The sequence below is a fragment of the Leuciscus leuciscus genome (genome assembly GCF_965113295.1).
Source record: "Leuciscus leuciscus genome assembly, chromosome: 18".
Lineage (NCBI taxonomy): Eukaryota > Metazoa > Chordata > Actinopteri > Cypriniformes > Leuciscidae > Leuciscus > Leuciscus leuciscus.
The window spans coordinates 14,735,771-14,749,902 of NC_138742.1; the positions used below are offsets into that span (position 1 = coordinate 14,735,771).

Here is a 14,132-nt window from a genome sequence, read left to right on the forward strand (position 1 = left end):
TTCAATTCAATCTCTCTCTTTTTTAAATTATTTTTGTTTAAAGGTGCACTTGATCATTTATAGTTTAAACGGGGAATGATTTAATTATGGCTTACTGCAGCTAGTGCATTTTTACAATGGTAGTGGTTACTGAAAATTTTGCTGAAAATTATTAGATATCTGCTACTATAAAAATAAATAAATATTTTGGCACTACTGATATTTAATTTTATTAGTTAAAATGAATGTTATTAATATGAAATAATAGAATTGATAATGTATTATCAATCATTGTTTTATTTTTATTTTGCATTGCATAATTTCTCATTATACATGTTATGCTGCAAATGCTTTAGCAAGACAAATGTACAGTTTTTGTCATGCAAAAAGAAGCTTGATGTTTGTCTAATCTTAATGAGGATATTCTTTGTTCTTATGTGACTGCTGCTATATTTATCAAAACGTATCATCTCACTCACTTTTGGCACATTTTATAAATTATTTCTTGGTTTGATACTGTCATTTATTCACTGAAATGAATATCCTTCAGTGGTCATTCCCACTTCTACCAGTGTAATTGGACCATCTATTCTCAAATGCCCAGAATGAATTAATTTCAGCTGCTGTGGTGATTTAAATAGAAACACTTTTAACACATCTAGATTAATAGATAGTCGCAGCTGAGGCATAGCTCTAATTGCAGAACAGTTATTAGATCTGTGGTTGATTTCATATTAATGGGTAGTAGTGTTGTCACGATACTGGAATTTCTAACTTCGATGATACCTTGAAAAATATTGATTATTCGATACCATTTTTTGATACCACAGGGAAAACAGCCATATATGCTGCCATGCGTTACTTTTATTATCTCATACGTTTTTGATAATTTGGGCAATTTCGTGGCAAAAGCTTACACAGAGCACAGGGAGGCTTTATTTGAGACTTGAATTTACACACAAAAAAAGACAAGTGAACAGATACAGAACAGATTCTTATAAAATAAGACCAAATAAACAAATTGCAAATGATAGCACAAATAAATACAATAGAATAAAATTAAACAAACATGGCTTTAAGTTTTTCAGGTGGGTCTACCAATAGTATTTGGGTAAGAAATACTATAGAAATTAAATCAAGTAATCAAATGTAAAATAACACTGGATAGTTGTAAAAATTTTTACACTTCATTGTAAAAATTAAATGCAGGTTAAAGTTACAAAAGTAATTAATTCAAGACAAGTGAGTTTCTTTTTTCCCTTTTTTTCTTTGATTAACATGACAGACAGCAGCAGGTATATTAGACTGCCGGTATATTGAGCTTATGCACAGATCCAATATACTGTTTGTTACACAACATGCAAATTCTTTCTCAACTATTTACTTTCTCAAATGTGTTTATCTGAATACTCACTAAGATGGGCATTTTGACATCGTGATCGTTTAAGTGCAATAAGCCACAAAATAGAACTCAATTTGGTACTCGCGAGCTGTTCAAAAGTTAGGTTTTATGTGCGCGCCACTTATAAAGATCAGTGGTGTGCGTGCTTTGGGTGTGAGCGTAAAAACTTACAGGAATGAGTATATATATATGTGCAATTCCCGAAACCCATGTAACACCAACACTATTCAACCGGAGCAAATGAGACGTGTTAGTGAGAAGAGGCGTGTATGTGTCAACTCGCTGTTGGAGGCAAGAAAGAGTGAGTGTGCAGTATTGGAATCATTTCAGTTATTTCAGCATCGATACGTATCGAAATATCGATATTTTTGACAACACTAATGGGTAGCACTTTTAGCTGAGTATGACTCTTGAAGTAGCCTTACCCAAATAGCACTTCCATGTCCAATTTGGAAACGATTTCCCGTGTGTCTTGGTGCACACACACTCATGTATATTGATGGAGTGGACAGCAGTTTGGCCGCCTGAATGACCTCTCTAATGTCAAACCCCATCCTCTCACATAGACTCATGCGCGTGCATGCACATGCACACACGGCGGCCGGAGCGCCTGCTGTCCACTCCCCCTCCTCCTTTCCTACCCGTTGCAGGTTTTATGAGCTCCCCTGGGCTGCCATCCATCTCTGTCGCACACTGGCCCCATTATTGTGCTCCATACAGCACTTCACAAACCAGCCTGCAGATGGGATTGTCCTGCTGGATATACACTGTTTCTACTGACTGGACAATGACCAAATACTTCACCTGTGTTCACCTTGTTTACATATTCTGAGTCCATTTATGTTTTATCTTGTAGTTATATTAGAAATCGGGGTAAAGAGTTAGTTTGGATGTGGGGAACTTGAGGATCTAGAGATGAATATGAAGGACATGGTAATCCAATGGCCATCTGGTCTGTTGGTGTGATCTTTTGGAATAAATAGCAGGCGTAATCTGAAGACACACATGGGAAGGTTTGGCGACGGGAGGGGTGAGAGTTTGAGAAACAGAAAGAGCACAAAAAGGGGGAGGGCCAAGTTTTTGGGAGAAAACAGTAAGGGGGAACATAGCATACAGAACTGAGGCTTGATTTAAATGGCAATAAAGCAGCAGCTTGCATACTCTGACAGAAGTGCGAATAACAAATCATCACTTTCTCCTCCGATTGCAGCCTATGATGAAGATTTGCAGTTTATTCCATTTACTTCCCCATTTCCCCCTGTAGCCCTCACCCCAGGCTAATTCCTGACAGTTCAATAATGCCAAGCTATGTGTGGAATTTAGCTAATGTCTCTGGAAGGTGCAGTTGCAGACCCTAATGAAATGGCTGGTTTTAAAGCTCTGCTGCATGAAATTCTTAATACCAAGAAAGAAATGCAATTCCAATTGAAGTAATAAGGTGTTTTTACTATTAACAGACATTAATTATGCATACACCTTAGTAATTAACATTTTGATTTTTGATTGTTCATTTTAGAATTCATCTCTGACGATTGCCTTTAAACTGTGATGCTGTTAAGTGTATTGCAATTTTAGAAGCACAGAAAAGCTCTGAATAAAGGAATTTGCATTATGAAAGGACATGGCAGAGACTGGATGTGGACTTTTTTTTTTTTTTGAGGTTTATTTTCCACTCCTCATGTGCATTAAGACCCCCTTAGAATTAGGACAGCATAATTAATCACAGGAAAGCTGTCCTGGAGAAAGCCAGAGGAAAGGGCATTCCACACTCCCAGTGCTTCATGGGAAGTGGCCAATGAATAGCACAACTATTTCGTCCACCCGTCCCAACCCCCCTTTTCCCCCATATTGGTCCCTCCCTCTCCCCCTCTGTTCCTTCTTCTCTCTCTTTCCCTCCTTCTGTCAAGCTGACCATAGAGGCCTTTTGGAAAATTGCTTTGTGGATGAACTGTGGTGGTGGGAGGGGATGTATTGAGGGAAACATGCGCAGGGTGATAACAGTTTCTCCTTTGGGAGAACTGCAGATGGCAACACAAGGCTGCTACATGGCTGAGGGCTTGAAAGGAGAAAATTCACAGCCCTTCTCTTTTATACTTACTGCAGAAAAAAAAAGAATCCCTCTGTGTGCATGCACACAATACCAAAAGAGTCATCTTGCCAAGCAAAATGGCAACATAAAATCAGCCCCACAATCAATCAGCCCCGCAATCATCCACAATTTGCCATTAGTCATTTTGATTTTTCTTATAATTCTTTTAAAAAATCACTATATCCATCTAACACTGATTTGTAAATGCTTGGAACGTACACTTTTGTTATACAGCAAATTCTTGCATAATCTAACAAATTGCTATCTCCGGCAGGCCTATTGAAGATGCACTGGAACCCGGAGCATGCCCAGCCCCTGAGCCAGTGGCCTGAGCAGCATTTGGACGTGTCTTCCACCACCTCATCCCCTGCCCACAAGTCTGAGCTCTACCCCAGCCGCGGCCGTGGCTCCTACAGCTATGCCTGGGCAAATGACGACATCTCAGCCCTTACTGCCTCCAACCTGCTGAAGCGCTATGCTGAGAAATACTCAGGCCTTCTAGACTCACCATATGAACGCCCTGCTGTGGGCGCATACCCTGAGCCTGGAGCCTTTGGCGCTCTCAACGGAGGCCAGAAAAGCGAATTGGAACCTTGGCCTCTTACGCACAGCACTGATGGGGCATATTCCTTAGTGCCTCCTTCATCTCATGATGGTCTGTCTGGGCCAAAGGTGGTTCCAACATCAGCAGGCCCACCAGGCTCTGGCAATGTGTCAGCTGTTAACAGCAACCTTTCAGACTCGGGCTACAGTGGGAGCAGCTCCTGCAGTGGGCCCCATTCCAGTGACTACCCCCCCAGTTACAACGGCACCTACCTCTCATCAGCGTACTGTCCCCAACCCAGTTCAGCACTTCCACCAACCTCATTACATGCCCTTCAACCTAACCCCACACTTCTCCCCAGTTACACACCTTCTGCGCCTGTGTATAACTACCCCCCTAGCACCTACCCTCACCAGACTAGCCTTGCTCCTAGCTACACCCACCCAACAGCCCCTTACATCCCCTCGGGTATAGCTGCCCCCTCTCCACTACCCTCAAGACCCACAGTGGTTGGTGGCAGCTATGGCTATCAGAACAGCAGTCTAGGGGGCTCAGAGCCTGGGGGCTCTCTGAAGAGAAAAGCATTTGAGATGACCCTGGATGAGGAAGATGGAGATAGCTCACGCTATAGGAAGTATAGCTATGACCCCATGAAAGCTGGGGGAGATTCTCCATATGGGGTTACTGATAAAGCTGAGTGCCGTGGAAATGGCTTTGGAACCGGCAGCACAGATCCTCAAACCTTTAAGCCTAGTAAACCTTCATCTCAGTCAAGCCTCGAAGGAGACGAAGTTGAAAAGTACAGTGTGCTAAAGCCCTTGGTTTCACCAACGTATGGAGCCGCAGGGGACTACAGCCCCCCAGCAGCCATGACTGGGGAAAGCAGAGGTGCAGAGCAGGGCTTCTCCCAACATCATTCTCAGAAGTGCTCAGATCCCCAGATCCTCCAGAAAAGCATGGAGCCCCAAATGCTGGAGCTAGTAAGCCGAGAACTGCAGGATTGCAGTCCAGCTTTGCTTTGGAGTGAACTGGCTGGGAACTGTCACATCAAAGCAGCACTGGAGGAGGACCTGCTGTGGCCTGTCCTGCGACCCAACCCTGCCATCCGCCCCCCCAGAACGGTCCTGCTGTTTGGCCCTCAAGGAGGGGGAAAAACCACACTGGCACGATCCATGGCATCTCAACTGGGTGCTACCTTCTATAGGCTGAGTGGTGCAACTTTGGCCTCTAAATTGAAAGGAGAGGCAGAGCAACTATTGATCACCCTGTTCTCGGTGGCAACGGCCCGACAACCTTCAGTGGTGCTGCTCAGTGAGGTGGAGTCTGTTGAAGAGGAAAGTCTCAGACAGCAACTGCAGGCCCAGCTTGAGAAGATCCAACACGGTCAGAGCAGCCTGGTTCTGGTGGTGTGCACCACAAGACGGCCTGATTTGATCAAAGATCCCCTTCTGCGCTGCTTCTCCAAGCGTTATCATATAGGCCTGCCAGATGCGAGCACACGCAGGCACGTGATTCTGCAGGCACTGGTGCCCCATGGCTGCAGTCTGGGTGAAAGGGAGATGTCAGCAGTACTGCAGCGTTCAGAAGGCTTCTCTGTCTGGGAGCTGCTGCAGCTCTGCCAGCAGGCTCTGGCATCAGCTTCTGCCTCGGCACCCGTGCCCTTGCACGGCCTCCCTGCATCCCTTTCTTCCCCTACCCTCCAAGACTTTGAAAATGCTTTCTGCAAGGTACGTCCTCACAGCACCTCCAAAGATTTGGACACTTGTATGGAGTGGAGCAAGGTTTATAGCCACTGAGAACCTAGTCAGCCACTGGTAGGGGACTGCTACAATTGTTTTACTTGTTGCAGCCAAAAGAGTGGAACTCGTTGAGAAATTACAGTTTATGAATGGGAGGCATTTTGGATTTAATGCATTTAATCTAGGGAACATGCCATTGTGTGTTGTTTTTCTATAAATATACATATACTTTATTTTTTTCCCAAAGAAATGAAATATTAGGCCTTTCTTGAAGGGGCATTTATTAGTTGCTTGGCTTATCTGATAAAATATCTGAATTATATTTTGGAATTTCACTGGAATTCCAATTAGCCTTGATCCTGGAATAAACCTGGAGGTTATAGATCACTTGACTTTTTCCTGAAAAAATACCCCCATTGATTGCAACTCTCAGGATCCTATTTATTGCCAGTCCACTCCAGTGGTGTTGTATCTTTTGCGTTGATTTACTTTAAAGATCATTTGGTGTTAAAGGGCTTAGGATTTATCAAAACTACTCTGTTTTTACCAAAAATGCTCAACAACATTATATTGTCCAAGTTACAGCATTCACCAAAAGGTATTTACTGTTATGCAACCTCTTGGGAAAGAAAGCAACAGTATTTTGCAAAATTGATTGTTAGGCCGCGGTCATATCTTGTGCACTTTGTCAAAATGGTCATTTTACCAAAAGAGTATGCGTTGCTACCCAAAAAGTATTAAATTGCTAATCCATAGAAAGTCAGATAATAGAAGGTGACTGGCTTTTACTGTTGGTAGTGGTACACTTCTTTCAGAACACTTTGTTAAAGGTAATACTTTTCCAAATACAATATCATGTAAACAACCCATCACATTCCTCACAATCTTGTGAGAGCCTTTGCTCTGGACCCTCAAACACACAAAAAAAGCAAGGGTCCATGAATGACTATTTCTCTCTTCTGCTTTACTCAGTTTATTTTATTAGTATATGTAGTCTTGTTTGAAAATACTCAGGAAGAATTTCTTTACCTCAGAAATGATAACTAAAGAATGTATGTAATCTTAGGGTCTTAGTAGTAAGCATTGAGGTTGGAGGTGAGCAACAGACCTGACACAGACATGTATACACACTGCATCTGTGCTGTTACCTCTTAGGTGAAACTTGAAAATGCTACCAAGACAAACAATGAATGTAATTCAGGTATTTCAGAGAATATCTGATGCCATAAATCCATGTTTTAACTCTATATGAAAACATTTTCCCTTATCCTAACCCTTTATTTTTGATGTAGATTTTTGATGGAGTGATGATTGTCTTCATGACGTGTTATTGTAGATGGCAAACCAGATGTTTGATTTTGTTGGACAAACTGTTTTTAGAGACCAAGGTACATAGGCCGTTTTTCGAAGGACACTGACATATACTATGTAAGTACTCGAAGAGCAAAAAAAAAACAATACAAAAAACAACCCAAAGATCAGAATCAGATTGTTTTTTATATAATTGGTAGCTAATCATGTCTAATCATAAACTGTGTTATTTGTATACATGTGTAATGTATACAAAATTGTAAACATGCTCATCAAATAGACAATCCAGATGGAGCAGCCTCTTCCAATGTTTAAATATTTTTTAGCTTTTTCGTCTATGAGGTTCACAAAAGCTAGAGTTATCAAATGTCTTGAAATCACCACTGCTGAAGAAACTGAGACTGAGTTCATTTATATTGTCTGTAGAATGGCTTTTGTGGATTGTTGAATTTCGATCAGCTGTGACATGACGTAGCCTCTGATCACTCCTTTACCCCCAGCCCACCCATCTTAACACAATGGGCTGTCCCCTTGGTTGTTGGTCCTGTACAGCCTTGTGATGAGCTGATTTCCCACCCCCCATTCCTCTATATCACCACAGCCTTTTGGAGAAGCCATATTCTGATTGATGTCCAGTAACCCTATAGCACTGTTCGGCTCTTCAAGTACAGCTGGTGGCTTCACTCATGCCATACAGGTCAATCAGAATGACCCCAGGAGCACATATTGATCAGTGCAGAAGAGACAGAAAACTACAGAACCTGGCAGACTCAGGGACATCCTAAGCACACAAATGCATCATCTTGTGTAGAAAAATTCAGCACCAATTCTTATTCATAAAACCAAAGATACACCGGTTTTATTCAGATGAAAAAAAGTCAATTATGGGGCTTATTTCAAACAAGAACACAAAAGATACTGAGCAATTGAACAGTTTGTCCAACGAAATTGTCATTAATTAGCTGTTTTGAAACTATTAGTACAGTAACTTTGTTCTTGGATCTTGTTCTTGTACATTTTCTGTAACCATTTCTACCTCATTTTTGCAGCATATTGTACATGAAAATATTTATTTCATGTCTTTTTTGATGTCTGTTTTAAAAATGTTCTTGAAATGTAATGGTCTACCTCAAAAAAGACTGTATTTTAAGAAAAAAGTATTACACAATATTAAAGAGAATATGTCAAAAAATCTCTCATGGCTCAACTTCCTGTACATTTCAAGAAGTGGCAGATTGTAAGGGTGAATTGCCTTCTCTTACATGCACATAATCTCAAAATGTAAGGTCAGTGAAACTAAGATTTGTGGGATATTGAGGGCCATGGCAATGAATAAACCAAATAAAAAGTAAAATGATTTGAATGTAAGTGAATATTTACTTGTAGCTTCTACATGTTCAACACTGAAAGGGATCTTTTCCAAAGTTCATTACTATGTTGCTTAATTTCATTCAGTTTTTAACATTTAAATACTATTAAATGATCTTGATTGCTTCCAGTGTCAAATAAAGATGCTCAATCTGTGGTCAAAGGTTCAATACAGTCCACAAAGAAAAGCAAATCAATTTTATGAAAAAAAATATATATATTTTTTATATAAAAATATATATACCCCCCATTATCCCCATTATGTCCAATATATTTTTAAAGTCTGGAGATTAATCTCAAATTTAATGTAAAGTGCTGATGGATGCTGATGTTTAAGTCTCTGATTAAGATGAATAATGGAGGGTTACAGTCCTTGCCCTCCAGTCTCTATCTGAAGGAAAATTGTTCTCCAGCTGCCAGTAGAATAAAATAATATCCTTCAATTCATCCACTCAATAACACCACTCACCTTCTTGAAGCGCTAAGGGTTAATCATATTTGAAGGTCAATAATTACCATGCACTGAAAAAAAAATCTTCTGTGGACTTACTAAAAAAGATTTGTTTGAATTATCCACTGAATATCTGAATACATTGCATTTAATTTACTTTATAATTAATTGGATGTGTTTTTAAGAGTTCACTGGCAAGAAAAATATTTCAGCTGTAACTGAAAAGGGTGTAAAAAAAAAAAAAAACTCATATGGTAGACCAAAGATAGTTAGGTTCAATATCAGTTTTATGAGCTCTAATAATTAAAGGCCCATAATCAAGGGCAGTTAGATACAGGAACAGTTTGTAATTTGTTTACACAATGTTAACTAGCACCAATTTTTTTGAGTGTTTTGTTTCCTGTTGAGTGTATTGGAAAATGTACTTGAGCAAGCAAAAAATCCCCATCAATCCCTATATCTCTTCCACCATAACCCTCACCATAGCAACCATCCCTGCTGGTGTACTCTGAGGGATGTGACCTGGTCAGCTTGAACTCGACCTCTGACTCCAGAGCTAGAGCAGAATCTAAATTTACAGAATGACAAAGTGTACAGATTCAGCATTATGGAAAGGAAAAAATTGACTGTTAAGTGGACACAATGGACACATTTATATGTACGCCATGTATAATGTTGTAAAACACAAAAGTGTATAACAGTGAAAACACAGAAAGCCGGTCAATGGCGGGGAAAGAGTTAATATGAATACCTCAATGTAGAATGTAAAATCCCTCTTGTTCTCTGTGTTAATAATATTCATGACTATGGCTAAATGTATTCTACATTCTAGTTGAACAGATATGAGCATCAAGGGTCTGAAGGATGAAAGCTGTAGATAGCATTTGTAAAAAAAAAAGAAAAGAAAAAAAAGAATCCTTGTGCCTCAAGCTAAAGTATATATTACAAAGCATGGATGTTTACACCTTGGCATAAAATAATCATGGGTGATTTTAAAGGTCAAGTAAATTTACCACAGGTTGTCTTAAAGTATCTTTTTTTTTTTTTTTTTTTTTGCAAATAAAGAAGAGTTTTGTGAATGAAATAAATGTTTTTCTCCAAAACACGTCGGCCACAATTATTGGCACCCCAATCATACATTTTTAAGCACACAAGGGTGACTAGGAACATAACATTGTCTAGCTATGACTTAGTTATGTTGTTGGAGTATAAATATGAGGAAACAAAGGCCAAATTCCCTTAATCATCCATCACAATGAGTAAAACCAAAGAATATAATTCTGATGTGCAGCAAAAGATTGTTGAGCTTCACAAAATAAAAAGTGACTGTAAGAAAATAGCTAAAGCATTGAAAATTCCCATTTCCACCATAAGGGCAATAATTAAGAAGTTCCAATCAACTTACGAATCTGCCAGGAAGAGGACGTGTGTCTCGATATTGTCTTAAAGCACGGTGAGGAGGAAAGTTTGAGTGGCCAAAGACTCTCCAAGGATCACAGGTGGAGAATTGCAGAGAGTAGTTGAGTCTTGGGGTCAGAAAGCCTAAATAAAATAAAAAATCAAACAACCCCTACATCATCACATGTGTTTTGGGAAGGTTTCAGGAAAAATCCTCCTCGATCAAAAAAACGAAACAAAAAAACTCCAGCATATTCAGTTGTCAGACTCAGACATGAGTGGAAATTCAAAAGGGACCGGATTCTATGGTCAAAAAAAAAAAAAAAAAAAAAAAAGCTTTTTGGCAGCAAACCCACCAGATGGGTTTGGTGCAAACAGGGATAAAAAGTATGCCATGGGCCTATTTTTTTGCTGGAGGTCCTTGACATCTTGTTCAGATACATGGTGTCATGGATTCTACAGATAAATAGATATATTTTTAAAAAATCAAAACCTGACGGCCTCTGCTAAATCTTATAATGGGCCGTGACAGGACAACGATCCGAAACAAACATCAAAATCAACACAAAAATGTGTCACTGAGCACAAAATGAAGCTTCTGCCATGACCATCCCATCCCTAACCTGAACCCTATAGAAAATAAGTGGGGTGAACTGAAGAGAAGAGAAGAAGCATCAACATGGAGCTGGGAATCTGAAGGATCTGGAGAGATTCTGTATGTCTCTGATCTCTGGTCAGGTGTTCTCCAAACTCATCAGGCATTATAGGAGAAAACTCAGAGCTGTTATCTTGGCAAAAGGTGGTTGCAAAAAGTATTTAATGAAAGGGTGCCAATAATTGTGGCCAATGTGTTTTGGAGAAAAGTATTTATTTCATAATGTCATTTACCCCCCACTTTCAATTATTTTACTTCAATGAAAGGTTCGATTTTTGCTCCTTTTTTTTGCACATTTTTAAAATGGAAGATCAATAGGAAAAAAACTATTTATTTTTACAGCCACCTTTGATCATATTTACCAGGGGTGCCAATAATTCTTACCACAACTGTACATTATATCTGGTTGAGATCTGTTCTATTTTGTTGTATTTTTAAATGGCAATTTTCCTTCATGTTTTCACATAAAGTATACAGAAACGATCATGATGGAAACCAGAGGGTTCAGATGCAGAGCAGCAAGACTTCCCATAGACCCTGCCTATACCTCTGTTCCTGACTGCTCATGTCTTGCTCTCCTTTGTCCTGTCTAGCCTTGATACAGACAAGGTTGACATCAGAGGAGATCCCTGACACAGGGTGAGTTAAGGCTGCCAGCTGCTAGCAATCAAGTCTATTTAGGAGTCAGGGACACATGGACCCCCAGGGCCAAAACCGTAACTAGCCCAACCCTTAGCCTTAACTCCCCCCCCAAACCCTCTAGTTACCCAGTTCGGCTGTATTGATTCCAGATGTGCTGCCATCAGTGCTGCTCAGCGCTGGGTCTTTACCTAAGAGGACCCCGAAATAATGACAAGCTGTGAAGGAGGGGAGAAACAAATACAGAGCAAACAAACAATCCAGGTCAACCCAATAACAATTTGTTGATTTTTGACTTCCTCTTAAAATATTAATCTATTTTTTTATAGAATTATGCTATTTAAAAAAAAGATATTGACAATGTCTAAATTGCCTCCCAAAAATATCAACTGGGATCAATTTCTGATAGCATGATAGCATCTTAGAAAAGTGTCTATTCCTTCTCATGCGTTTATTTTTTCTAGTTGTTACTTTTCAAAACAGCTGCAAATGGTTTGTTGTCATAGAAGTTAAACACTTTGCACAACTATTATGGAATTTTTATTGATAACATTTGTTACTTCAGAATTCCATTTTGGGGTTGTCAAACTCTATCAGCGGGAGATTGATCAAGTCAACTCTGACTTTGTTTAAGTTAAAGCTGGAAATGAAAACAACCCCTGAAGCTCATACAGCATTCTGCTGACCTATCTCAATAGCCTCAGACAGGCCAAATGTATCATGACCGGTCAGGAAATGGGCTTTGATATGAGGAATTCCTGATGCTTGAAACAACCTTCCCTGCTTGGTCATGCTGATTATGAGATGTGTTTGGATTTAATATAATGTTTGAAACTTATTATTAATATTTTACATTTAGTATATTTTTCAGTTTTACCTTTTAATATTATTACATAACAACTTCATCAATTGACCAACACAGATCAGTTCGCTTTTCACATTGGCTAATGACCCACTGCCCTCTAGTGGTAGCACAAAATAATGCTTTTTTTGAATGTAGTTCTTATGTTGTGATACTGTTCTATACGCCTAGTCGCCTACTGATTTATTCTTTATAGTCATATATTTCTCAAAGATATTGGCGAGCAAAGGATAATGTTATTCTGGGTGTGGGTGTGAGAATTGAAATGATTAGTCGTAGTAATGACGATGCAGTTTCCTGACTTCAACGTTTCCTGATGTAAACGATGAGGTGTTGCCAGATCCACTACAAAACAAGCAAACTAAACGGATAAAACATCACCCAAATAAGCGACGTTTCTCAAATAACTACGCGTGTATAAGCGATTTATTTGTTTCTACGCTTATTGGGAAGGGGGAACTATACAAAAAAAAAAAAAAAAAAAAAAAAAAACTATAGGCTACAAGCAAAAGAAAAAGTCGCTTATAAGGGTCGGACATGGCAACATTTCACCTCCCGGGATCCAAAATTTCATTAATTATTCAGAATGAGGTATATTATCAAATAAATTCATTGCTGGATTTGCTTATTTTAAAGCCGCAAACATTAAATTGGTATATATTTCTCAAAATCGCAAATTCTTTACTGAAACCCAGCTTTTATTTTTAGTGCATTAAAAATAAAAATATCCTTTGTAGATGTCTTTCCTGAGGACGGGAAAGAAGAAATTATGCACAAAGAAGAAAAAAAAAAAGAAGAAAAAGGGGAAAAAAGGAGCTTCTTTGATAAGCGGAAACCCATTTCGAAACTCCTTACTGGAAATCAAGCGTTTCTAGCAGAAATTGCGTTGTTGTTTCCCCGCCTACAAGTGACGTTTTGTCCTGAAATATAGAAAGTCGCCTCTTTTGAACAAGCATATTATGATGCAAGAGATGTTGTCTTGCTAGCTCTCCAGGTTTTGAGACACAACCATATATATACTAGACTAGAGAGAGAGAGAGAGCTATAGGCAACGTATCATTTGTCTGCCTTTGTGGTCATTGGTGGTGCAGTTGAATGTGTCATGCTTTGATTGCACACTGGTTTTCATCACAATTTAATTTACGTTGCCTTCATTAAATATAATAACAATTTTTTATCTCAATTATTATTATTATTTTTTTAGGCGAATTAGAATTTATATATATATATATATACTATTTATAACTTATAATATATTTATATTCGTCGTTGGTAAATACTTATTCTTGGATATTTTAGAAGAGGATTTTCTCTTTGATTTTCTTTTTCATGTTCTTTATGGCTAACTTTTGCGACGCTAAAACATAAACGCATACAAAGAGTGACAAAGAGAAGGGAAAATGTATAGGCCAATAAAATTGCTACTAATGTAAATAAAATACTTTAAATAATAAAAAATTAAATAACGTTAATCTAAAAATGCATGAACATTCAGACGTACCTACAGAAAACGATTAAAATAGGGAGTATAAATAAAATAGGAAGATACTTACAAAAATATGAAGGTGTTCAGTTAGTAGTTAGATAAGTATGAAGACATTAAAATACGAAGATATGTGACATATTAAAACGGGTAGAATTTTCGGTCACACACATAAAACTGGATTTAAAAACAATTACATAGCCTATTTTCTG

General features: G+C 38.7%; 1 protein-coding gene and 1 long non-coding RNA gene across 5 annotated transcripts in view; one reads left to right on the forward strand and one right to left on the reverse strand.

Moving 5' to 3' along the window:
• fignl2 (fidgetin like 2) overlaps positions 1 to 7,211 on the forward strand; it is a 50,797-nt gene extending 43,586 nt beyond the window's left edge. For all 3 annotated transcript variants that reach the window (XM_082144893.1, XM_082144892.1, XM_082144894.1), the window contains one exon: positions 3,745 to 7,211. In XM_082144893.1, the coding sequence (XP_082001019.1) occupies positions 3,745 to 5,810 (2,066 nt within the window). In that variant the 3' untranslated portion in view covers positions 5,811 to 7,211. The remainder of the gene's footprint in view (positions 1 to 3,744) is intronic.
• A 1,481-nt stretch (positions 7,212 to 8,692) lies between these two features.
• LOC309480469 lies at positions 8,693 to 14,072 on the reverse strand. Of its 2 annotated transcripts, XR_014199649.1 has the most exons (4): positions 11,704 to 14,072; positions 10,289 to 10,425; positions 9,635 to 9,666; positions 8,693 to 9,451 (listed from the first exon to the last, which is right to left on the reverse strand). It is a non-coding gene; the product is annotated as an uncharacterized lncRNA (long non-coding RNA). The 2 variants fall into 2 exon arrangements; XR_014199648.1 differs by lacking the exon at positions 9,635 to 9,666.
• Between the last annotated feature and the right edge of the window lie 60 nt (positions 14,073 to 14,132).